We start from the raw sequence: 26,063 nt of genomic DNA, 5'->3' as shown, positions 1-26,063 counted from the left end.
GGTCTTTTGGGCAGCCACTTTGGGACCCCTTCGCCAAAATACATCAGTTTTCTGAAGAATGGAAGCAAATTTCAAACCAATAGCATTGTTAAGCATAAAAAGGACGAAAGGCAGCTTGGATTCTTACTGGCGGCACCGGGTTGGAGCGGCAGAAGGCCTTAAGCCCAATTTTGGCACATTCTTCCAAGGATTCGTCGGTCAGTTTCTTGATGATTCCGACGATTTCACTCTCCGAGAGTTTTTTGCGACTGAAGCACTGTGGATGGTCTACTGTACCATCATATTCGTACATCAACCCATCTCGGCCGCTCAAGGGAAGGATGTTCCATTCTATCCAGCAACAGAATAGATCGATCCCGATGAGCCCGTTGTTGTTCAAAGATTTTAACTCGGAGAAAATGGGGATAAACTCCGACTCCTCTTCCTCTGTGAGCTTCTCAGGGAATTTGAAATCCATGGGCAGGCGATCTGCTCTGAAGCCCTGAAGAGGATTCTCGCCGGGTGGAGAGGTGTCTCGGCAGTAGAACCATGACTCGGCCCAGCCTTTGGGATGGGTGGGCACGAGAACTGTTGGAAATCCACGTTCGCGGCGTCTTTGGATGTTGACTCCTCCGAGCTCGTGGTTGGGACCGTCGCGAAACTCGGTCTAGCGGTTTAGATGGAAAAAGTTCGAGAATAAGGGAGTTACGGGCTCTCTCTGCAAATACACTTCGTAGAAAACCTGGAACTGGCATAGGTTGCTGATGGAGTTTGGTCCCAGATCTTGAGGGTGAACATTGAGGAAATGGAGGACGTCCCGGAAAAACTTTGACCCGGGCGGCTTAAAACCGCGCTCAAGGTAGTCGGTAAAGATTACTACTTCTCCTGGAGCAGGGTTGGGAGTCAACTCGCCCGGGGCGGTTCTCCAACCAATGGTTTCCTTACTGTCAAGAAGACCCGCCTTAACAAACTTCTCAAGTGTGGCATCGTCGACTTTTGTCGGTAACCAGTCACACTTCGTAATGGCCATGACTACAAAAGAGTGGGGAATGAGGCGATTCAGTAAAAAACTAGGAAATGTTCGAACCCGCCGGTATGGGTCTACGGTGTTTGGAAAAGATTTGGTAACCCGCCAATTGGTTGACATACATCATAACCCGTTATTTGGGCGATTCATGGACATATCTTCAAAAGTATTATGACTCGCCCTTCAGACTGGAGGGGAAGTGTCATAGCTATGGTAATAAAGTTAAGTCGCTATGAAGGCTGGAGCTAAACGGCGACTCTCAGAGGTGCTTTCTTCCTTAGGGATATTCTCGACAGATGAACAAACATGTTTCTAAAAATAGGCAGTAAATTGTGGATCTATGAATAGGTCAAAATAGAAAGATATTGCTTGGAATCATCACAGAGAACTATGCGCATCACGCGGCGACAGCATTGGGTCTACGGTATGAAGGTCTAAGCTAGCGAAAGGACATGATCAAGTGGCCGAAGCCTGCTACTGCCTAAGGTCTATTACGAAAGCATGAAACAGATATAAGGCAGATAAAGGTGTTCGTCGCATCGTGGAAGCTAGTTCGCAAGAAACTACAGTCCGTGGTGTTCTTGGCCTAACCCTAAATGGAGGGAATGTGTATACCTGAGGGCAGGAGATCGATGCCGGGGACGAATGCACAGTGCTTTGTGTTCCTTGATGCTCGGAAGATCACGGTCGATGGAGAAACCCAGGAGTCGGAGACGACGCTGGGGTGCTGGTGCTCGGAGATGAAGCGCGCGAGGAAGACGAGGAAGAGATGGAGGTTGGTGACGAGATTTCCTCCCCTCCCATTTCCATTGTTATTTAAAGGGCAGGAACAGAAATCAAGACTGTCGAGGCGGAGATCGAGGCGACAAGTCAAAGATTGCGATTATGGCGCCTAGATTTTCGGGATAAGTGATTATGAACAAAAGATCCGTTGACGGTTGCGGTGTTAGGAGCCCTGGAACTAAGGGGACGAGGTGATGTCATTCAATACTACATGGCGACTCAGATCAGGTACAACGGATGGCGACTTAACATTCGCCGAAGGTTAGAAATGGGGAGAGTCGCCCCAAGTTGATGGGAGTTTATTGACATGAATGAATTCAGGACAATCTGGGGCCTAATGTTGGGGATATTAGCTATGGGTAACTCGTCCCTAGTGGGCCGGGTCACCAAAGGGGCGAGTCGCCATTAGCTGCGCGTCCCATGGCCCAGAAGCTGGATGGCGGTTTGAGAGGTCGTGCGGATGATGGATTACCAAGAAAGCTCCTGATCGTGGGGGACACGACGACTTAGAGATAAGGAAAGCCACAAAGAGTAGAATGGCAGGACTTTGTAAACCCTAGGGCCTCGACCTGTATGTAAAGGCGAGTCCGAGGAAGAGGTCACGCGAGTAAAAGAGAATCGAGAGCTAGGTCAGGTGAGTTACGCCCTCCTTGTAATCGAAACCACCATTAATCCACACATAGCAGGACGTAGGCTTTTACCTCCTCACGAGGGGCCGAACCTGGGTAAATCTGAGTCTCGTTTTCGCTCACCCCCTTCGAGTCGCCACCAAGGTGCGATGGCTCCATCTCTAAGTCCTTTCACGAGGACATCTGTCGTGACAAACCCACGACAGTAGTTCTGCTGAAAACAGCGTCAGTCTGAGTTAGTTTCATTCAAATCATGCAAATTAGAGTCCAAAACAAGAGCAAAAGCGTTAGGAAAAGTAGATACGATGGAGACGTATCAGGCCGCGCCATGATTGAGTCTTCTTGTACCCAACTTGGGGTCAAGCAAGGCACTTTAACCTGGTGGGTGGTCGCAGCCACGGGGATGTGGCCGCCACCTGTTGGGGAACGTTGCATGGGAAACAAAAAATTTCCTACACACACGCAATACCTATCCATGGTGATGATCATCTACAAGAGGGGAGAGTGAATCTACATGCCCTTGTAGATCGCTAAGAGAAAGTGTATATAACACGGTTGATGTAGTGGAACATCTTCGCGATTCAAATCGCAGCCCGTCCCGCGATCTCATCATGATCCATCCCGCGATCCCATCACGATCCATCCCGATCTCGTGTCGAACGGACGACACCTACGTGTTCAGAACACGTAAAGCTCGATGACGATCTCCGCCTTCTTGATCCATCAAGAGGGGCGGAGAGGTAGATGAGTTCTCCAGCACGGCGGCGTGGTGGTGGTGGTGGTGAACTGATCCAGCACGGCTTCATCTAAGCATTGCCGAACTAGACTAGAGGAGAAACAGATCTAGAGAGAAGTAGAGGAAGCACGTGGCAATTAGGGTTATCCCTCACCTCTAAAACCTCTAGTATATATAGGAGGGAGGGAGGGGAGGAGGCAGCCAAAAAACCCTCAAAGGGTTCGGCCGAAGTGGAGGTGGTGGAAGAGTCCACCTCCAATCCTACTCCTAGTAGGATTCCTCCCTTCCCCACTTGGGTTTCTTTCCTTTCCACCTCCAATCCGCCTTGGGCTTTAGTGGGGGGCTTCGGCCAGCCCACTAAGGGCTGGTCCACGTCCTCCCACAGCCCATGATACCCTTTGGAGTGGGTGGGCCCACTTGATGGACCCCCAGAACCCATTCGTCACTCCTAGTACATTACCGGAAATGCCCGAAACTTTTCCGGAGTTCAAAAACCACTTTCCTATATATCAATCTTTACCTCCGAACCATTATGGAGCTCCTCGTGACGTCCGAGATCTCATATTGGACTCCGAACAACTTTCGGTCACCAACACCTATAACTCAACTATACCGAAACGTCACCGAACCTTAAGTATGCAGACCCTGCGGGTTCGAGAACTATGCAGACATGACCTGAGACTTTCTCCGGTCAATAACCAAAAGCGGGACCTGGATGTCCATATTGGCTCCTACATATTCTACGAAGATCTCTATCGGTTGAACCTCTATGTGAAGGATTCAGTTAATCCCGTATGTTGTTCCCTTTGTCCTTCGGTATGTTATTTCCCGAGATTCGATCGTCGGTATCTCCATACCTAGTTCAATCTTGTTACCGGGAAGTCTCTTTACTCGTTCCGTAATACATGATCCCGTGACTAACTCCTTAGTCACATTGCTTGCAAGGCTTGTTGTGATGTTGTATTATCGAGTGGGCCCCGAGATACCTCTCCGTTCACACGAAGTGACAAATCCCAGTCTTGATCCATGCCAACCCAACACACGCCTTCGGAGATACCTGTAGAGCACCTTTATAGTCACCCACTAACGTTGCAACGTTTGATACACACAAGGTATTCCTCCAGTGTCCGGGAGTTGCATGATCTCATGGTCATAGGAATAGATACATTGACATGTAGAAAATAGTAGCAATAAACTGACACGAACATATGCTACGTTTATAGTTTGGGTCTTGTCCATCACATCATTCTCCTAATGATGTGATCCCGTTATCAAGTGACAACACTTGCCTATGGCCAGGAAACCTTGACCATCTTTGATCAACGAGCTAGTCAACTAGAGGCTCACTAGGGGCAGTGTGTTGTCTATGTATCCACATATGTATTTGAGTTTCCAATCAATACAATTATAGCATGGATAATAAACGATTATCATGAATAAGAAAATATAATAATAATCAATTTATTATTGCATCTAGGGCATATTTCCAACACCACCTTCTACCGGAGGTGGGCTTGGTATGGCGTCGGTGTCCTCCTCTATCAAATATGTGTCAAGGGCTCCTGCGCGAGGACCATCTACCTTGTTCTCAACAGTCTGGGGTCATGTCGGGCTGTTGGATGGGATCGGGGGGGGGGGTCTGGGTTGCCGACATCCGCTCGTCCAAGTGTGGTTCATTGCCGGTAGGGACCCGGGACAGCTTTGGTTGGGTGGCTAGATAGGGACTCGTGGTGTTCTTGGGGTGGCACGATGTGGTTCCTCGACATGGTGGTCGTCTTGCTGCTCCTTAGGAAGGACGACGCAGGGAAAGTTATGCAAGGCCTTGTACGTTGCTGGCAAAGTTGACGTCTATGGACGCCATTCTCCTCCTCGGTGGCGTTGCTTCTCGCCCATCCTCCCGTGGCCATATCACACCCTCGACGATGTTGCATCCCCCGTCCATGGCGTTCTCTTCGGTGGTGCTCATCTGAATTCGGTACCAAGGTTGCCCTAGGGGCTTCTCGTCGTCGATAATTTACCCTGCTATGACCGTGGCCTCTTTTAGACGGCAGCCGGCTTGGTGTGCACGGTCATCCAAGGACCAGGGGGTTTCTGGGATCGGTGTCACACGGGTAGACTGTCGGTGGTATTCTTTAGTCGGGTTGCATCGGGTGCGACTGTGTGTGCAATGATGCTATCACGGGTTGGTTGGTGGGGCGTCGGCGAAGGTCGTGCTTGATCTTGTCAAGTCGTCGACGACGACATATGCAGATGCCGATCCCCTCCTTGGAGGAGTTATTTATTGGCCCTTCACCCTCAAACTAAGGGCTTCCTCTTCACCTATTATGCCTTGGTGTGACGGCCTGAGTGGTGAGGCATGTTGAGGCGGTTCAAAAAGACTTAGGCCTATTGCAAGGAACTAGCTAGCTTTCTTAGTTTGCTTAGGTTGGCTTAGCTTAGTCCCTATTTTTGGTTTTTGTTGTAGCTTTTGATGCTCTCTTGTATAGTTGTATCCCAGCAGGGTTGTGTGCGTTTGTATCCATCATCTGTAATGGTCATGACTTTATTTACAAAATGGAGTAGAAGCCTTTTTTTTATGAATGTACGATGTCACGCGGCACACCAGATTCATAAGCATTCTGTTGGTCTTTGACGAGCTGCCAAAGTTGGTTGGATTTCAGCGTAGCGTATTGTCACTTTTCCTTAGACCCTCTTCGGAATCTCTCTCCTCCACTCCACTCCACCCCACTCCGTGTAGCTGTGGAGCTCGGTTTGAGCCGCTCCGCCGAACAGGCAATGCCCTCACTCTTTTTCGAGGATGCCACGCAGCCATTTCTGTATGCCAAAAAAACAAAAGCAAATTGACGTCACTTCTCCCTACGACACGCTTCGGCTCGTAAGCAGACAAAAGAGGTTTGCAGTAAGAAATAACCACTCGCTGGCGCGTCGGCGCGCGAAGAGTATCGACAAGAAATCGCCGTGTATACAACCCAAGCCGTTGACGAAACCGAGTACCCTACGGCTTCCTTCCTCGCCTCCTCGGCGCGTCGTCGCCCGCCCCCTCCTGCCCTTTCCTTCCCCGCTAATGCACCGCCACTCCTCCGCCCAAGAGGCGCAGGCGATGGGGAGCAACGGAGGCGGCGGCGCCAAGCCGCCGGCGTGGGAGTTCCACGCCACGGGGCCTCGCAACCTCTCCAGCCCCGGCCGTGCTGCCTGGTTCGCAGTCCCACTCCCTCCTCTCGTCCCCTCCTCCCCCCCTAGAACGCGTGGCGTACTGTCCGCAGCGTACTGTTGGTCACAATCTGTTTGCGGGGTATTGCGAATCTGAACTCCGTCGTCTTGATTTACGAAGTCTAGGTTTGGGCCTTTGGGGATTCTCAGCGTAGTCTGCCTGTGTGAGCGCGCCGTCAAAGCCACCCCTGGTTATCTGACGTCCGCTGAAATGCCACCTGGATTCCGGAAGAACCCTAGGTCTGGTTCACGTTTTACCCGTTGCCCTCTGTCGAAGCTGAAATACTGCCTTGATGTGGTTGGCATCCATATGGGAAATGGGAAAAGAGTTTTCACAACAAACTAGGAGGGCCGATGGCCGGTGGGGAAGTAATCCTATAGAATGCAGGCCATATGAGTGTGAGATTGGATCCTGTTCAAAGTACTAGTACTTGTGGAAGCAGTACCTATTGTTGATGATAAGGGACAGTGTACTTGATCGAAATAGATGTGCCATGTTATTACTCGGAATAGGGTCCAACCACACATTTTCATAGCACCCAAGCCCTATAGGATTTCTTTTGTGCCGGTGTATGTTGTCAGTGTCGATGTTTTACTCTATATTTTCAACATCTAAGTGTCATGAGTGTAGAAAGCATGTTTTTCTCACTGGTCAAGGATGCAAACACGTTGACTGAAGGAGAATCAGCACCGATGCATTATGTAGACTTTATTAGTTGTGTGACAGGGAATTCTGTCATGAGCTTTTAAGACCTTAGTATAATTTCTTAAGGAAAAAAAATATTAGTAAATAAAAAGGATGGCATGGTTCTTGCTCTCTATATAATTTGTAGCAGATGTTATGTAAATAAATGATGTTGAAATATACCTAAACTTAGTGTTTAATCTAAGAAATGTTAATCTTCCGATATCTTGCTCTGCTTGTATTTTTGGTCACTTCAGCCACTGCTGGAGGCCATGCCTTTCTACAACAAGAGTAGTCATGTGTGTTGTACTGATGGGCAAATATAATGACTCCGCAGGAAAAATCCCAACTACAGAAGAATTGCAATCTCATGTTTAGTGCAGGCCGCGTATGTACTGGAGTTTGACAGGCAAGAGAACAGAACTGGTGAAACCGCCATTGCTCCTAACTGGTGGAAACCATTTAAGTACAAGCTGGTGCGCCTTCTAATTGATTCCAGAGACGAATCCATATATGGGGCACTTCTAGAATGGGACCAGGTTGCTGCACTATCAGACTGGATAATGCGGAGACCTGATGGCGCTCCAAAGGCTGTCCTGGCACTGAGGGGAACTGTCCTGAAGCAGTCCACTGTTGCGAGAGACTTGGAGGATGACCTCAGGTACTTTGCTCAGGAGAGCTTGAGGGGTTCTGTCAGGTTTGCTGGAGCAATGGAGGTGCTCAAGTCGGCAATCGATAAGCATGGAAGCAACAATGTGTGTGTTGCGGGGCATTCCCTAGGGGCAGGATATGCTATGCAGGTTGGTAAGGCTTTGGCGAAGGACGGAGTCTTTGTAGAATGCCATTTGTTTAACCCACCATCAGTGTCACTCGGCCTGGGCCTGAGGAAGCTTCAGGATAAAGTCGACAAGGTATTGAAGCGATACATCAGCGGCAGCTCTTCTAATGCTGTTGAAATTTCTAACCAGGGAGAGAAGGGGGAAACTGTCTCTGAAATTGGAGAAGAAAATCTGATCAAGGAGGTGAAGAGATGGGTGCCGAACCTCTACATCAACAACAGCGACTACATTTGCTGCTTCTATGTTGATCGTAGTGGTGTACCCACTGTTACGGCCGAGAAACGTGGCGATGGTCACCCTGAGACACGTGCCAAGGTTTTTGTGATTGCGAAAGGGCCGCAGAAGTTTCTAAAAGCTCATGGGCTGCAGCAATGGTGGCTGGATGATTCCGAGCTCCATCTGGCTGTGCATGAGAGCAAGCTCATGTATAGGCACCTCAAGTCCCTGTATGTGAAAGAAACGTAGCGAAACCAATGTCATTGTGATCTCTGTCTCCTGTTGTCGCCTGTTCTGTAGTCAAGTAAGCTTTTAAAGCTTTCATGAACTTATCCAGTTCCTGCAAACCTTTTAGTCAGTTGACGCGTATCAATTAACCGTCAGTATGAAATGTGAGTATTACATTATATACTGACTTCAACTCAAGGATCAGGCTTTCTACTGTTGTGTTGCTTTGCCTCTGGCAAGGCATGTGAGTTTCCTGTGTTAGAGTAAAACGAGATTGAATGTGAATGGATGATCACTCCTGATTTTTATTGATTCTCAAAGTATATATACATCTGAAAGAGGTGGGAAGAAGAGGTGCCTGTTTGGAGGCATCCATCCAGAACATGTGTCTCTTGACAATAGAGAGAAAGAAGGGACATGACTCTTCGGGTTGGGCACACCCCTTTGCTAATGATTGTTTGTTAATTATGTGCTAATTAACAATAGACATGTGCTAATTTATTTATTTATTATTTGGGAAATGCTAATTAATTCTTAAGAATGAGAAAAAACATACTCTCTTTAATCCAAAATAAGTGTCAGTTTTGAACTAAGGTTAGTTTAACTTTAGTTCAAAATTGTGACACTTATTATGGGTTAGAGGGAGTATGATATATTCAGAAGCATGATACAAGGAAGTGTAGAATGTTATTCCCTCTGTTCACAAATGTAAGATGTTCCAGTAACCATTTTTCTGAACCGGATGTATATAGACCCATTTTAACATGTTTGTTCATTCATTTCAGTTTGCATGTAGTCCGTATTGAAATAACCTAAACATCTTATCTTTGTAAACGGAGGGAGTAGACAGTAAGAACTGTGATTTGTGGCATCGAACCCGGAATCACATTTCAACACTTGAATAACGCCCAATGCAGGTGTACAAGTGCGTAGAATGGCGTTGAGCAGAGAGCAACCAAAAAAGAAAGTTACTCAGAATATCACAATGGTGGTTCCTTTGGCAAATCGCCCTGCTGCCTGAACCAGAACCTGAGGCTTATTATTCAGAAGATAAGTATAGTACAAGGAAGCCATTGCTCGCCAAGTGAAGCTACATCATTTGTTTTCGAAATCAGGGTTATTTGAGCATTCACAAAGCAAGGTAGTCTCAAAGGATGCACAAGGCAATGTACTCTCAATCTGATTTATTTGTAACCATAACAAGGACATGGTTCTCCTTGTCATACATTAAATATTCAAAATTCATAATCAAAATACAGTGCAGAAGACGTTACATCACATCTTTCTTCGTCCATGAAATGTACAATATCTACAATGACACAATGTAGACTGACATCAATAAACGTGAGCTCCAGCAGTTGCCCCGATGACGATGGCAATTGTAGCAAGGACAGCCTGTTACAGTAAGTGATCATCAGAATTTCAAAAATAAAGGTGATTTCTACATGAAGCTTTTACATACTCCCTCCATTCCCTTGTACAAGGCCACTTCATTTTTCGTGTCAAACTTTGACTTGTAATTTTGGTCAACGAAATATGGAGTATATGTCATGAAAAATATATCATTGGAAAGTTCTTTGAAATGTGCATCCAGTGACATACTTTCTGTGGCATATAACTCACTTTTTGTTGGTAAAATTAATGGTCAAAGTTAGATATAAAAATATGAAGTGGCCTTGTATATAAGGGCATGGAGGGAGTAACATAAAACTACACTACTAACTAGGAAATGACACTACCATCATGCATGTTTTTATCAAGTGTGCTCACTCTCTGGATCAGTCTTTGTTACTGTAACATAGATATACCCTAGCTGCATACATGTCAACATTTAATGCATTCTTTGATAAGGGTGCTCACCTTCTCTGAATCACTCTTTTGTTAATGTCACATAGATATGCTTCAGCTACTTGAGTGTCCAAAAGTTCATGCACAAATTAAAATGATACGCTGTGCAACTGCTGAAGTATGCCAAAACACCCACCTAATTAGATACCCAATACGTGACTGAATTAGCTATATTTTATCATTTTAATATGATATTTAAATACCTATGAATAATCAGATCCAACTTCTTTGTACCAATCTAATTGTTCTCATTAGCCTTTTCTGTTTGAGCTAACATGAATGATACATCAATATGATTCTTGATCCACCAAGTGTTCTTGATACATGATCCAAATTTACACATGCAAAAAATCACAAATCATGCAAGCATAACAATGACATAATAGGCAATATGTTATGCTCAACAATTCTCGGTTTTCTGATAGACTGCCTCTGAAAACAGATAACTGAGGTACACAGAAGACAACATGCAGAAATTTCATATATAATCCTGAGCCCCGTATGTTTGGAGCATTGTTTAGAGTGACATCAGCATGCCATAGAAACATTTTTAAACGCAAAAACAACAACATGGAAATAGCACCTTCTCACAGCATGTGCATTCCTAGATACTGACAACCATAGCACAAGTTCAGTGACACATGGTATAGAAAGCACAAGCACCATATCAGCAATTGGAACAAGCAAGGCTTGTTGTTAGCTCGACACTAAATTCTGTACTCACCGCTACTGTGCATGCCACATATCCTGGTTTCTCCCTGTAATCCACTCTGGAACACCACAACAGAAATGCTCCGACATACCAGGGGATGGCACCAAGAAAGAAACCGATTATGAATCTTCAGAACAAGAAATTTATCGTTAGGATTACTCAGATATGGCTAAAGCAACAGCATAGTTCACAGTAATCTATGTCAGAGTAAATTATTCAGGTACAGTGCTGCTGTACATGAAACTAAGATCAGAAGACAAAAGTTAAAACGATGATCACTTACAGAAACCAGCCCATACCAATACCGCAGCATGGTAGGCGGTCATGTCTATGTCCACGAGCACCTACTTCATAATCTTGAGCTGAAAACAGATATAGCAAGATTAAGTGTGCACGTACAATTCTTATTATAAACATCGAGTGAAATAACTAGGAAAAACTACGATCCGTTATTTCTGTATATTTGCCAAATGGTCAATGCAATCAAAAGGGCAGAGCTATCTTATATCAGATTTTCAGATCTATCAAAAATTCAAACCCCATGTTGTGCTAATAAATGCATCGATGCTAACCGGGGGAAGCTGGTGAAGAATTGATCTATATGCCATGCTAAGAAATGCAAGCTTTAGCACCACTTATGACACAATCTAGTCAGGGTGGCTCAGTCATAGTTAATTGTTTATTTCTGATTTGATACAGAACAACTGGGTAGAAATCATTTGGATGAAACAACTGACATACAACGGAAGGACATCACCTAAATCAAACAGGGCAGCGCGATACATGCGAATTTGGATCAAGACGTCAAGAAACATTGCAGACTAGTAATACGATTTTCGATTCCATCAGTCAGAGCAATCAAAGTTTTGATTCCAAGAAACGAAAAGGAATTAGATCAAACATCCCAAAATTGTGCCCCCCATAGCATCCTGCCAGAGATCTCGCAGGGAGAATTCCGCCTTTGATCCCAGCAGTTCCACGCCCAATTCCGATCGACATTAAGCAACCGGCGCCGGATCAACTACATCCTGAGGGATTCGATCCCGATCGCAGCCTCTCGCGACGTCGAACAGACATGCACCGAAATTCTACTTCCTCGCCCCGAAATCTTCCCCTCTCCGCGCCTCGCTCCCATAGAGAACCGCGGATTAGATGCAAGGATCGGAAATTTACCGTTCCCGGCCTGGTACCCGCCGCGGTGGCGCGAGTTGGGCTCCCGCTGGCCGTAGAGGCCGGGCGGCGGGGCGGGCTGCGGGTAGCCGACGGGTGGGCGCGGAGGCGGGTAGCTGGGCGGACCCTGAAACGTCCCGTACTCCCCTAGGCCGCCGCCGCCGGCAGCCTTGGCCTTCTCAACCTCGTCTCCGCTCATCTCCTCCGGCCTCGCCTCACTCCGCTCGTAACTGCTCACTCCGCTAGTATCAACATTTACGGGCAAGGAGAAGGAAGAGTGACGCGCTGTGGTCCGTCTGATGGAAACGTGGACGCGTGCGGTCGACGGAGAGAAAAGATTGGTTTCGGTTTCTCGCGACGACGAGCAGTGCGTCTCTCTCTTGATCCGAAGTTTAATCCATGAATTTCGAGCTTAACTGTATTGATGAAAAAACTTGCGAGCTTAAAGCATCTACAATGGGATGCAAATTTGAAGATGTAGAAATAGAAGGTTTAAAATTTACACCTTACAAAAGTCTTTTTCATATTTAGAAAGAAATAACCAACTCTAACAAATGCTGCAAAATGAAGATGTAAAAGTGCAACTTTAATAGTGATGCAAAACGAAGATGTAAAACTGACGACCGCCTGCCCGACTGCTATACGACCATATTTCAACATTTTAAATAGCAATTTGCAACAAATTTCTATCAACACGAGTTCATCATCATTCATAGTTTGAAATTTTACAACCAAAAGTGCATTGCTCAAACAAAGTTCATGGTCCAACAAATTAAAATGCACATAAAACATAAAAAATATCACTCAATTTTCGTCATCTCCGTTATCACTAGTGACATTGTGGACGGTGGTATGATCATCATTGTCAATGACTTCTTTGTCGACGTTTTGACCTGTTGAAGTCTCGTTCCCACGAACTCCATCGGAATCACCTTCGCTTCCACATCCCATGCCGCTCACATTGCCACCAAAGCCACCTCCCATGCTACTCATCACGCGCTCAACATTTGACAAGCAACCGACCCACTTTTGGCATTCGACGTTGATGGTGCTCCAACGTTAACGAATTGAGTTCCTTGACCAAAAGTAGTTGCTAGTATTGTGCTCATCGAAGTACTAATTGATGCGTTGCCAATACATATTCGTGGCTTGGTCACTTACAACGGATGCATCTTGAGAGATTTTCTTCCATGCTGTGCAAATGAACACATCTTCGGGAGGGGTGTAATTTGTGGTTCTTCCGTTCGTAACGAAGCCCTCTTCGTCCATGTCAAGATTATCATCATCAAATTGAGTTTCATATTCTTGTGGTGCATACTCTTGAGAGATATAATCATCATTTGAGACATTTGTTGCGCACATGAAAGCTTCATCATCAAGACTACAAATGAGCGCACACAGAATCAATCTCACATTCTATTCATGTCGGAAATTAGAAGAACAAACACGAGCACAAAAGCAATGAAAAGAACCTTTTTTACCTTTGGGACATTTCGTCGAACACGTTGGATGTGGTCGTAGGCGTGACCACATCATCCTCCATGGTCGGCGATGGCGGCGAAGGAGGTGGAGGAGGGCCTCTTTGAACGAAGGAGGAAGCCACGGTCGCCGGCGTCATCCAATCCCCCACCGCAGTCGTGCCTGGCTTCAAAATTTTGTTCGGTCGAGGTTGATTCGCCGCTGGGTTGTGCCCCCACCCAGTCGGCCGCTTCACGCCTCCACCACGTGGCTTGGTGGCCCGCTGCTTCTTCATAGGCGGCTCTGGCACGGTGGCGACCGGCCGAGGTGGGGCAAATCCGGTGTGGTGGCATGACAGCGACAACATGGAGGCGGAGGCCGAATTGGGGACTGTGGTCGAGCCAACAGCTGTTGTGGCGAGTTGGTCGGGCCAGCGATGACGGAGGAGGAGGATGCGGTGGGGTCATCGCCATTGGCTATGGCGGCGGCGGGCGAGTGGCGGACGGGCGATGGGAGGGCGGGGATAAGCCAAATGAAGGAAGTTGGGCAGTTGGCGCGCGACGAGCTGTTTTACTTCTCCTATAGGTGGAGATGTATGTTTGCATCTCGAGGTGTTGTATATTACATCTCTGGAGGCATAGTTTTTTTTTGCATCTATATCATCTATTGGAGGTGAATTTTGGTGCCTCGAAGATGCAAAAGTTAGTTATTTTTGCATCTACATCTTCTATTGAAGATGCTCTTACAACATCTCTATTCGGACCTCCAAAAAATATAGACGGGTACTTCAAACATTTAAACAATATAGCATCAAGTATTTGATTTTTTTAAGACAAAGATGCATAGCATATAAATTGTTAACAAGCATATAGTTTCACATGTTGAGATATTCAAATTAAAACATGCATTTCAAGTTTGATCTAAAATCACCGTAGCATAGCATGTTTATGTAGTGGATCGAGGCAACCAATGACATGCACGAGCACAAACTCAAACACTGTCATTGGCAAAGAAATCGCCATCACTACCATACACATGGTTGCCATCATCACCATCACCATCCTCTCGACCATCACCTTCTCCATCACCACCAGCATCATTCCTAAGAGAGGCCTCCATTTGGGACAAAATCTCCCCACGAATGAGCACTAAAAGTGCGTTATATCGACTAGAGGGGGGTCAATAGGCAATTTTTACAATTTCATCACTGAGGAAATTCCTAGTGAGGAAAGTCCTCAGTCATGAACTGAGTGCAGCGGAAATAGTACTAAGCCAGCGGTGCAAAAATGTCTACAGCAAAGTACTCAGTGTGATTTCAGAGAATCGGTTTGTGCAGGTCACAAGTACAGGATAAGCAGGTGAAGAATAACTCAGGTTAAGAATTTGAGGTGAGGAATTCAGAGAAAGTCTTCAGTCAAATTCTTCAAATAGTACAGATGAAAGTCTTCAACATGCAATTGAGGAAATGAGAGTGTTGAGGAAATAGAACTAGTAGCTCGATGAAGACAGTTGTTGATGACCCAGTTCCAACTGCTGTGACAGTTGTACGTATAGTTTGGAGCGGCCAACCAACTAGTGGTTGTGGGGGGGGGGGGCTATTTATAGCCTGGGAGCATCCCGACATGATTTGACATAATGCCCTTTAATAATATGACCGTTGGGTGGATAAGATGTGGGACAGGTGGCGCGTGGTGTGGCAACGGTCGGAACTTTCAACTGTGAAAGTCCTCATGTCTCCCATGTTCCTCACTTTCAGGATTTGGTAGATGTAAGATTGGGTTGAGCATCATGAGGAAATTTATTCCATAGTTTTATCTCGACCCCCTTTAACAGTACGGTGTTCATATGACTCAAGTATAAAGAAAATGAAACACAAAGAGTAAATCTTCAAGCTTCAAAGTCTTCAGTGTATTTCCTTCGGGACACACTGAATTCCTCATCTTCAATATCTTCATGAGGAATATCAATTTCTTCGCAATTTCTTCGCGATCAAAGTCTTCAAGGAAGGACCAAAGTCTTCACCCGAAGACATACATGTTTAGGGGTCGATATTCATCGAATAACTCAAACTCCTCAGGGACTTATAGAGCGTGTGTACACTTACAAACATATAAATCTCTTAACCTATAAGTCTTCAAACCACCAAAATCACTAAGGGGCACTACATGCACTTATAATCTCCCCCTTTTTGGTGGTTGATGAAAAATAGGTTAAGTTTTCAACGGAGATAATAATATGAAATGTAAGTACTGATTTTGAGGAATTTGAAGGTAAGATACATAGAAACTCCCTCTGAAGATGTGCATGTTTTGAGGAATTTTCTTTGAACAGCAAATGCACATAGATGATATATATCATGGAGATTTCCCCCTGTATCTTGTAATTCATGCATATAGTATGAGGAATTTGAAATGCATGATGAAAAATGGTGTCTGACGAATTTCAGCATGCATGCATTAATTAACTTGAGGAATAAGCATGCGAGGAATTTTTTTCAAAAGTATTAGAACACCATCAGACTTAAGTTGCAACTCATTACATCAAACACTTCGGAAGAACCAAGAGTTTTTCACTTAATAAAGTTTATAAGCCCATAACTTTAACCCGCTTGAAGACTAACTCTCAGATTTCTCCCCCTTTATCATCAAGTGATGAAAAGGGATGAAACTGAGGACTAACGCACATGAAGAACTTCACTTCTGTGTTGAGGAAGAGGCGCGAGCAGTCTTCGAATCAAACTTCCTTGTTGGGCCAGTAGCAGTATCCGCGGGTTCTTTATCTGAATCAGCAGTGCAGAATGAAGAAAATGAGTTGTCCACCAAGTTAGGAACTGGAATATTCTTGAATTTCTTCTTTGGTGGCCACAACCAATCAAAGTCTTGAGTGAATTCCAATTCTTCAAGTTCCTTTGAGGTCTTCAGGTGGGACAATATGGCCCAAGTGCGATCAAATACCTCATGAAGATAATAGTGGTTTTTCTTCACAACATTTTGAATATCATTGAGGGTTTTCACAATGGAGTCAAACTGGCGTTTTACCCACTTATGGTTGTGATCGACTTTCTGATGAAGACTGGGGAGAAGCTTTGTGTTAGTCATCACCCTTGGGGTAGTTGGGCTTGGAGGTTTTGCTCTGCCATCAGATTCTTGAGTGGTAGTGTCATCATATGAGGAGTAGGAGGCAGCCTTGCGAAATTGACCATCCAGTGGCTGATTTCCTTCATCAATCACTGACTTGCCTTTGCCCTCAACTGGTTCAAAAGATTTATTGATGACTTTGAGAGGCGGCAAATAACCGAGGTGATTCTGATAGTCAGCTTGGTAGTTGATGGCAGATCTGTTTTTGATGAATCTCATGATCCAAGGCGCATAAATATTCAGCTCAAATAGTGACAAAGCATTATCAGCCAAATTCCTCAAGAAGAAATCGTGAAGGTTCATTTTGATGCCATGAATGATGTTGAACAAGATGTTCTTCATGATTCCAACAACATCTTCTTCCTTATCATGCCCTTTGATAGGTGCGGTGGAATATGCCAATATTCTGTAGACAGTTCTCGGCACATACTTCAATTCCTTCACGAGGAATCTAGTCCTTGGAGGTTGTCCCGGAGCCAAAGGTTTCATGAGGACCTTCATTAGCTGATTTGGCAACTCTCTTTCATCATATAGGTTAATTGCTTCATCTGAAGGAATTGAGATTGGTAAAGCTCGAAGCAATTATGTGGATGGAGCTTTGTACTGAGTGTGTTGTGCCATCCAGTCCGAGACCCAAGAGTTGATGTTTTTGGGGTCACCTGAGATATGTAGTGTGGCATAGAACTGAAGAATAATGTCTGTATTCCAGTCACCGATATCTGTGCAGAATGGCAGTAGCCCTGCTTCGTGAAGAACACTTAGTACTGGGGTGAAGCAAGGAATTTCCTCCATATCACAATGAGGAATGTGCATGTGATGAAATATCTTCCTTTTCCCACAAAGCACAACAACATAGTAATTAAGTTGAGTTTTGGTCCACAACTTTTTGTGCCTGATACGGAGCTTATCGTAAGGATTATCTCGAGTGAAGAAATGATGTTCATCATAGAAATCTGCCTTCAGAAACTTTGGCCTCTCTGAGAAGGGCTGATGAGGCTTTGGTTGAAGATTTGATGTTGAGTTTCATCATCTTGAGGATTTTTGGCCACCACAATTGCAGTTTCAGGATTTGCAACCACAATTGCAGTTTCATTAGTAGTATTTTTATCTTGTGCTGAGGCATTTTCATTAGGGGTTTGTTCTTCGGTTTGAGGAATTTGTTGTGCCGATGCAGACATAGTTTCTGGTACAACAGTTTCCTTTTCAGTTTCGTCAGCTAATGAAGTTGATTCTTGGTGAGGAGCTGATTTCATATGTGAGTTCTTTTCTTCAGAGCCAGTCAGAATTTCTGTACCTGAAGGAGATCCACGAGTTTGAGGAATTTGAGTGGTCATTGGCAAGTTTGGGTGAGCCTTTTCCCAAAACTCATCATGGATAACAGGTGTGTTGCTGCCAATGTCTTCATCAACCTCCTTTTCTTCAGCACTCATTTCTGGGTTTTGAGGAGGAGGTGTTGAGACTTGAGGAATTTTATCAGCTTGAATTTCTTCATCTATTGGTGTGGATGCAGCACATCGATTGTCATCCATTTCCTCATCCTTTTCTGGAATAATGTGCTCTTCACCAAATGGTACAATCATGTATGATGGTGCAACACTGAGGGGAGTCGCATCCACTGGAGCTGATGATGTAGTAGGCACAATCTTCACGCATTTTGCCTCTGAAGACTTTGAAGGTGTTGATGCCTTTCTCTTCTTTGCTTTCTTCTCATCAGCTTTTGTTTTCTTCGCGTCTGATGCAGATGGAAGAGTCACTTTCTTCACCTTTGAAGATATTAGTCAAGGAGCATTTTCATCAGGCCTTGCATGAGCAGTTTCAGGCCTGGTAGATGCTTCAGCAGGAATATTCTGTGTAGTTTCAACAACAATTGGTTCTTCATCTTCATTAGAATCTACCAGGTGTACAATGTAGCTGGGTTGAGGATTTATTGGTTGCTTTGGGGATTGCTACCTCTTGATCTTGCGTTGGTTTTTCCCTTGAAAAGGAAAGGGTGATGCAACACAGTAGCAGTAAGTATTTCCCTCAGTTTGAGAACCAAGGTATCAATCCAGTAGGAGTATCAAGACAAGTCTCCAAAGTACCTGCGCAAAAACAAACAAACTTGCACCCAACGCTATAAAGGGGTTGTCAATCCCTTCACGATTAATTGCAAGGTGAGATCTGAAGGTGGAAAGTGCAACAAAGTAAAAGTGTAGAGCTGAAAATAGGATGTGAAGTAGACCCGAGGGCCATAGTGTTCACTAGAGGCTTCTCTCATGATAGCAAGTATTACGGTGGGTGAATGAATTACTGTCGAGCAATTGATAGAACCGCGCAAAGTCATGACAATATCTAAGGCAATGATCATACATATAGGCATCATGTCCGAGACAAGTAGACCGATACTGTCTGCATCTACTACTATTACTCCACACATCGACCGCTATCCAGCATGCATCTAGTGTATTGAGTTCATAACAAACAGAGTAACGCCTTAAGCAAGATGACATGATGTAGAGGGATAAATTCATGCAATAGATATAAATCCCATATTTTTACCCTTGATGGCAACAACACGATGTGTGCCTCGCTACCCCTTCTGTCACTGGGTGAGGACACCGCACGGTATGAACCCAAAACCAAGCACTTCTCCCATTGCAAGAATTATAGATCAAGTTGGCCAAACAAAACCCACAACTCGAAGAGAATTAAAAGGATACGAAATCATGCATATAAGAGATCAGAGGAGACTCAAATAATATTCATAGATAACCTGATCATAAATCCACAATTCATCGGATCTCGACAAACACACCGCAAAAGAAGATTACATCGGATAGATCTCCATGAAGATCATGGAGAACTTTGTATTCAAGATCCAAGAGAGACACGAAGCCATCTAGCTACTAGCTATGGACCCGAAGGTCTGTGGTGAACTACTCACGCATCATCGGAGAGGCAGTGGTGTTGATGAAGAAGCCCTCCGTGTCCGAATCCCCCCTCCGGCAGGGCACCAGAACGTGCCCGAGATGGAATCTTGCGGAGACAGAAGCTTGCAGCGGCGAAAAAGTATTTTCGTGGCTCTCTCTGGCAGTTTCAGATTTTTGGAGAATTTATAGGCGAAAGAAATAGGGCAAAGGAGCCACTGATGGGTAACGTAGCATAAATTCAAAAAAATTCCTACGCATATTCAGATCTTCCTATGGAGAGACCAACAACAAGAGAGGGGTGAGTGCATCTTCATACCTTTGAAGATCGCTAAGCGGAAGCATTGGTAGAATGCGGTTGATGGAGTTGTACTCGGGGCGATTCAGATCGCGGTGTGATTTCGATCTAGTGCCGAACCACGACACCTCCGCGTTCAACACACGTGCAGCCCGGTGACGTCTCCCGCACCTTGATCCAGCAAGGAGGAGGGAGAGGTTGGGGAAGATCTCTGGCAGCACGACGACGTGGTGTCGATGGAGAGACGAGGTCTCCCGGCAGGGCTTCGCCAAGCACCGTGGGAGAGGAGGAAGAAGGGGGGCAGGGCTGCGCCGAGGGAGATGGAAAACCGTGTGCGAAACAGCCCCCAAACCCCCACTATATATAGGAGGAGGAGAGGGGGGTGCGCCACCCCTAGGGTTCCCACCCTAGGTGGTGCGGCAGCCCAGATGGGAGAGGGGGGCGGCGGCCAGGGCAGGGAAAGGGTGGGCGGCGCCCTAGGTGGGCCTTGGGCCTCCCCTGCGCCTAGGGTTTCCCCTCCCTCCCTCTCTGGTGCGCATGGGCTGGGTGTGGGGGGTGCACCAGCCCACCTAGGGGCTGGTTCCCTCCCGCACTTGGCCCATGTAGCCCTCCGGGGCTTGTGGCCCCTCCCGGTGGGCCTCCGGAACCCTTCCGGTGGTCCCGGCACTTTGTCGGTGGTGCCCGAAACATTTCCGGTGTCCAAACCCATCCATCCTATATATCAATCTTTACCTCCGGACCATTCCGGAGCTCCTCGTGACGTTCGGGATCTCATCCGGTACTCCGAACATCCTTCGTTAACCTCGTATAACAATTCCCTATAATCCTAGCGTCATCGAACCTTAAGTGTGTAGACCCTACGGGTTCGGGAGATAGGCAGACATGACCGAGACACCTCTCCGGCCAATAACCATCAGCGGGGTCTGGATACCCATGGTGGCTCCCACTTGCTCCATGATGATCTCATCGAATGAACCACGATGTCAAGGATTCAATCAATCCCGTATACAATTCCCTTTGTCTGTCGGTATAGAACTTGCCCGAGATTCGATCGTTGGTATACCTATACCTTGTTCAATCTCGTTACCGGTAAGTCTCTTTACTCGTTCCATAGCACGTCATCGTGTGACTATCTCCTTAGTCACATTGAGCTCATGATGATGTTCTACCGAGTGGGCCGAGAGATACCTCTCCGTCACGCGGAGTGACAAATCCCGATCTCGATTCATACCAACCCAACAGACACTTTCAGAGGTACCCGTAGTGCACCTTTATAGTCACTCAGTTACGTTGTGACGTTTGATACACCCAAAGCACTCCTACGGTATCCGGGAGTTGCACAATCTCACGGTCGAAGGAAAAGATACTTGACATTAGAAAAGCTTTAGCATACGAACAATACGATCTAGTGCTACGCTTAGGATTGGGTCTTGTCCATCACATCATTCTCCCAATGATGTGATCCCGTTATCAATGAGATCCAATGCCCATGATCAGGAAACCATGATCATCTATTGATCAACGAGCTAGCCAACTAGAGGTTTGCTAGGGACACATTGTGATCTATTTATTGACACATGTATTACTGTTTCCTGTTAATACAATTATAGCATGAACAATAGACGATTATCATGAACAAGGAAATATGATAATAACCATTTTCTTATTGCCTCTAGGGCATATTTCCAACAGTCTCCCACTTGCACTAGAGTCAATAATCTAGTTACATTGTGATGTATCGAACACCCATAGCTTTATGGTGTTGATCATGTTTTTCTCGTGGAAGAGGTTTAGTTAACGGGTTTGCAACATTCAGATCCGTGTGTACTTTACAAATCTCTATTACTCCACTCTGGACATGGTCCTGGATGGAGTTGTAGTGGCGTTTGATGTGCTTCGTCTTCCACTGAAACCTGGGCTCCTTGGCTATGGCAATGGCCCCAGTGTTATCGCAGAAGAGTGTCATTAGACCCGACACGCTTGGAACCACTCCAAGGTCGGTGATGAGCTCCTTCATCCAAATTCCTTCATGAGGTGCTTCTGAAGCAGCTATGTACTCCGCTTCACATGTAGATGCTGCCACGACTTCTTGCTTGCTACTGCACCAGCTCACTACCCCACCATTCAAAACATATACGTATCCGGCCTGTGACTTAGAGTCATCTGGAACTGTGTCGAAGCTAGCATCGACGTAACCCTTTACGACGAGCTCTTCGTCACCTCCATAAACGAGAAACATCTCATTAGTCCTCTTCAGGTACTTAAGGATATTCTTGACCGCTGTCCAGTGTTTCATACCGGGATCACTTTGGTACCTCCCTACCAAACTTATGGCAAGGTTTATATCAGATTTGGTACACAACATGGCATACATAAGAGAGCCTACGGCTGAAGCGTAGGGGACATTACTCATCTTCTCTCTATCTGTTGCCGTGGTCGGTGACTGAGTCTTACTCAATCTCATACCTTGCAAAACTGGCAAGAACCCTTTCTTTGAGTTTTCCATATTGAACTTCTTCAATATCTTGTCAAGGTATGTACTTTGCAAAAGACCTATGAGGCGCCTCGATCTATCTCTATAGATCTTGATGCCTAATATGTATGCAGCTTCTCCAAGGTCCTTCATCGAAAAACTCTTGTTCAAATAGGCCTTTATGCTCTCCAACATCTCTATATTATTCCCCATCAATAATATGTCATCCACATACAGTATGAGGAAAGCTACAGAGCTCCCACTGACTTTCTTGTACAGACATGCTTCTCCATAAACCTGTATGAACCCAAACGCTTTAATCACCTCATTAAAGCGAATGTTCCAACTCCGAGATGCTTGCACCAGCCCATAGATGGAGCGCTGGAGCTTGCACACTTTGTTAGCACCCTTAGGGTCGACAAAACCTTCTGGTTGCATCATATACAACTCTTCCTTAAGGTTCCGTTAAGGAACGCTGTTTTGACGTCCATTTGCCAAATTTCATAATCATAAAAGGCGGCAATTGCTAACATGATTCAGACTGATTTCAGCTTTGCTACGGGAGAAAAAGTCTCTTCGTAGTCAATTCCTTGAATTTGTCGAAAACCCTTTGCGACAAGTCGAGCTTTATAGACGGTTACATTACCGTTTGCATCAGTGTTCTTCTTGAAGATCCATTTATTTTCTATGGCTTGCCGGTCATCGGGCAAGTCACCAAAGTCCATACTTTGTTCTTATACATGGATCCTATCTCGGATTTCATAGCTTCAAGACATTTGTTGGAATCCGGGCCCGCCATCGCTTCTTCATAGTTCGAAGGTTCATCGTTGTCTAACAACATGATTTCCATCACAGGGTTTCCATACCACTCTGGTGCGGAGCGTGCCCTTGTGGACCTTCGCGGTTTAGTAGTAACTTGATCCCAAGCTTCATGATCATTATCATTAACTTCCTCTTCAGTTGGTGCAGGCGCCAGAGGAACAATTTCCCGCACTGCGCTACTTTCCTGTTCGAGAGGGGGTGTAATTACCTCATCAAGTTCTACCTTCCTCCCACTTACTTCTTTTGAGAGAAACTCTTTCTCTAGAAAGGATCCGTTCTTGGTAACAAAGGTTTTACCTTTGGATCTAAGATAGAAGGTATACCCAATAGTTTCCTTAGGGTATCCTATGAATACGCAGTTCTCCTCTTTGGGTTCGAGCTTTTCTGGTTGAAGTTTCTTCACATAAGCATCGCAGCCCCAAACTTTAAGAAATGACAACTTAGGTTTCTTGCCAAACCATAGTTCATACAACGTCGTCTCAACGGATTTAGACGGTGCCCTATTTAAAGTGAATGCTGCAGTTTCTAATGCGTATCCCCAAAATGGTAGCGGTAAGTTGGTAAGAGACATCATAGATCATACCATATCTAATAAAGTGCGATTACGACGTTCAGGCACTCCGTTGCGTTGCGGTGTGCCAGGCGGCGTCAGTTGTGAAACGATTCCACACTTCCTTAGGTGTGTGCTAAACTCGTGACTCAAATACTCTCCTCCACGATCAGATCGTAGACACTTAATTTTTCTATCACGTTGATTCTCGACCTCACTCTGAAATTCCTTGAACTTTTCAAACGTTTTAGATTTGTGCTTCATCAAATAGATATACCCATACGTACTCAAATCACCGGTGAGAGTGAGAACACAACGATAGCCACCGCGAGCTTCAACGTTCATCGGACCACACACATCAATATGTATTATTTCCAATAAGTCGGTCGCTCTCTCCATTATTCCTGAGAATGGAGTCTTAGTCATCTTGCCCATGAGGCACGGTTCGCATGTGTCAAATGATTCAAAGTCAAGAGACTCTAATAGTCCATCAGTATGGAGCTTCTTCATGCGCTTACACCGATATGACCAAGGCGGCAGTGCCACAAGCATGTGGGACTATCATTATCAACTTTACATCTTTTGGTATTCACACTATGAATATGTGTAACATCACAATCGAGATTCATCAAGAATAAACCATTCACCAGCGGAGCATGACCATAAAACATATCACTCATATAAATAGAACAACCATTATTCTCTGACTTAAATGAGTAGCCGTCTCGCATTAAGCAAGACCCTGATACAATATTCAAGATCAAAGCTGGTACTAAATAACAATTATTAAGGTTTAAAACTAACCCCGACAGTAGATGTAGAGGTAGCATGCCGACGGCGATCACATCGACCTTGGAGCCATTTCCGACGCGCATCGTCACCTCGTCCTTGGCCAGTCTCCGCTTATTCCGCAGTTCCTGCTTTGAGTTGCAAATGTGAGCAACAACACCGGTATCAAATACCCAGGAGCTACTACGAGCGCTGGTAAGGTACACATCAATAACATGTATATCACATATACCTTTAACGTTGCCGGCCTTCTTGTCCGCTAAGTATTTGGGGGCAGTTCCGCTTCCAGTGACCTTTTCCCTTGCAATAGAAGCACTCAGTCTCAGGCTTGGGTCCATTCTTTTTCTTCTTCCCGGCATCTGGCTTACCGGGCGCGTCAATGGCTTTGCCGTCTTTCTTGAAGTTCTTCTTACCCTTGCCCTTTTTGAAACTAGTGGTCTTGTTGACCATCAACACTTGATGCTCTTTCTTGATTTCTACTTCTGCAGACTTGAGCATCGAGTACAACTCGGGAATGGTCTTCTCCATCCCTTGCATGTTGTAGTTCAGAACAAAACCTTTGTAGCTTGGTGGGAGAGATTGGAGGATTCTGTCACTTATAGCATCATCCGGAAGTTCGACTCCAAGTGAAGTCAGACGACCGTGTAACCCAGACATTTTGAGTATGTGCTCACTGACAGAACTGTTCTCCTCCATCTTACAGATAAAGAACTTGTTGGATACTTCATATCTCTCGACACGGCCATGAACTTGAAAAACTAGCTTCAGCTCTTGGAACATCTTATATGCATCGTGTTGCTCAAAACGCCTTTGGAGCCCCGTTTCCAAACTGTATAACATGCCACACCTAACCAGAGAGTAGTCATCACTCCGCGTTTGCCATACGTTCAGAATGTCCTGGGCTGCTGCGGGAGCGGGAGGTTCACCTAGCGGCGCATCAAGTACATAAGCCTTTTTAGCTGCTTCAAGGATGAGCTTCAAGTTGCGAACCCAGTCCGCATAGCTGCTACCATCATCTTTCAACTTGTTTTTCTCTAGGAATGCGTTGAAATTGAGGTTGACATTGGCCATCTACAATATTTATAAAGACAACTTTTAGACTAAGTTCATGACAATTAAGTTCATTTAATCAAATTAAGTATGAACTCCCACTTAAATCGACATCCCTCTAGTCATCTAAGTGATGCATGATCCATGTTGACTAACCCGTGTCCGATCATCACGTGAGACGGACTAATCACCATGGTGAGCAACTTTATGCTGATCGTATTCAACCATACGACTCATGTTCGACCTTTCGGTCTCTTGTATTAGAGGTCATGTCTGTACATGCTAAGCTCGTCGAGTCAACCTAGGTGTTTCGCGTGTGTAAATCTGGCTTACACCCGTTGTATGCGAACGTTAGAATCTATCACACCCGATCATCACGTGGTCTTCGAGACAACGATCCTTCACAACGGTGCACATTTAGGGGAATACGTTCTCGTATTTTTTTAAGAGGGATCATCTTATTATGCTACCTTCGTTCTAAGCAATAAGATGAAAAACATGATAAACATCACAATGCA

The 26,063-nt window shown here is 45.4% G+C and overlaps 2 protein-coding genes across 3 annotated transcripts; one reads left to right on the top strand and one right to left on the bottom strand.

Moving 5' to 3' along the window:
- Positions 1–6,101: 6,101 nt before the first annotated feature.
- LOC123443339 (GDSL esterase/lipase At4g10955-like) lies at positions 6,102–8,617 on the top strand. Its single transcript, XM_045119675.1, has 2 exons — positions 6,102–6,349; positions 7,387–8,617. The coding sequence occupies exons 1-2, from the start codon at positions 6,219–6,221 to the stop codon at positions 8,351–8,353; spliced, it is 1,098 nt and encodes a 365-aa protein (XP_044975610.1). The 5' UTR covers positions 6,102–6,218; the 3' UTR covers positions 8,354–8,617.
- Positions 8,618–9,501: 884 nt separating this feature from the next.
- LOC123443340 (60S ribosomal protein L18a-like protein) lies at positions 9,502–12,441 on the bottom strand. Of its 2 annotated transcripts, none has more exons than XM_045119677.1 (4): positions 12,066–12,431; positions 11,176–11,254; positions 10,905–11,019; positions 9,502–9,727 (listed from the first exon to the last, which is right to left on the bottom strand). In XM_045119677.1, exons 1-4 carry the CDS (start codon positions 12,259–12,261, stop codon positions 9,668–9,670), a joined length of 450 nt encoding a protein of 149 aa, XP_044975612.1. In that variant the 5' UTR covers positions 12,262–12,431; the 3' UTR covers positions 9,502–9,667. The 2 variants fall into 2 exon arrangements, with proteins under 2 accessions (XP_044975612.1, XP_044975611.1); XM_045119676.1 differs by lacking the exon at positions 9,502–9,727 and adding an exon at positions 9,734–10,316 and having other exon boundaries at positions 12,066–12,441.
- Positions 12,442–26,063: the final 13,622 nt, after the last annotated feature.

This window comes from Hordeum vulgare, chromosome 3H (genome assembly GCF_904849725.1).
Source record: "Hordeum vulgare subsp. vulgare chromosome 3H, MorexV3_pseudomolecules_assembly, whole genome shotgun sequence".
Classification (NCBI taxonomy): Eukaryota; Viridiplantae; Streptophyta; class Magnoliopsida; order Poales; family Poaceae; genus Hordeum; species Hordeum vulgare.
Note: the sequence above shows the minus strand (reverse complement) of the source record. Positions and strands in the feature narration are given on the sequence as shown.

Coding starts and splice junctions, on each gene's coding strand:
- LOC123443339 (XM_045119675.1), top strand. CDS start 6,219: ATGCACCGCCACTCCTCCGCCCAAGAGGCGCAGGCGATGGGGAGCAAC. Junction 6,350..7,386: donor AGCCCCGGCCGTGCTGCCTG/GTTCGCAGTCCC, acceptor ATGACTCCGCAG/GAAAAATCCCAACTACAGAA.
- LOC123443340 (XM_045119676.1), bottom strand. CDS start 12,261: ATGAGCGGAGACGAGGTTGAGAAGGCCAAGGCTGCCGGCGGCGGCGGC. Junction 11,255..12,065: donor CGGGTACCAGGCCGGGAACG/GTAAATTTCCGA, acceptor ATCTGTTTTCAG/CTCAAGATTATGAAGTAGGT. Junction 10,317..10,904: donor ATGTGGCATGCACAGTAGCG/GTGAGTACAGAA, acceptor GTATCTAATTAG/GTGGGTGTTTTGGCATACTT.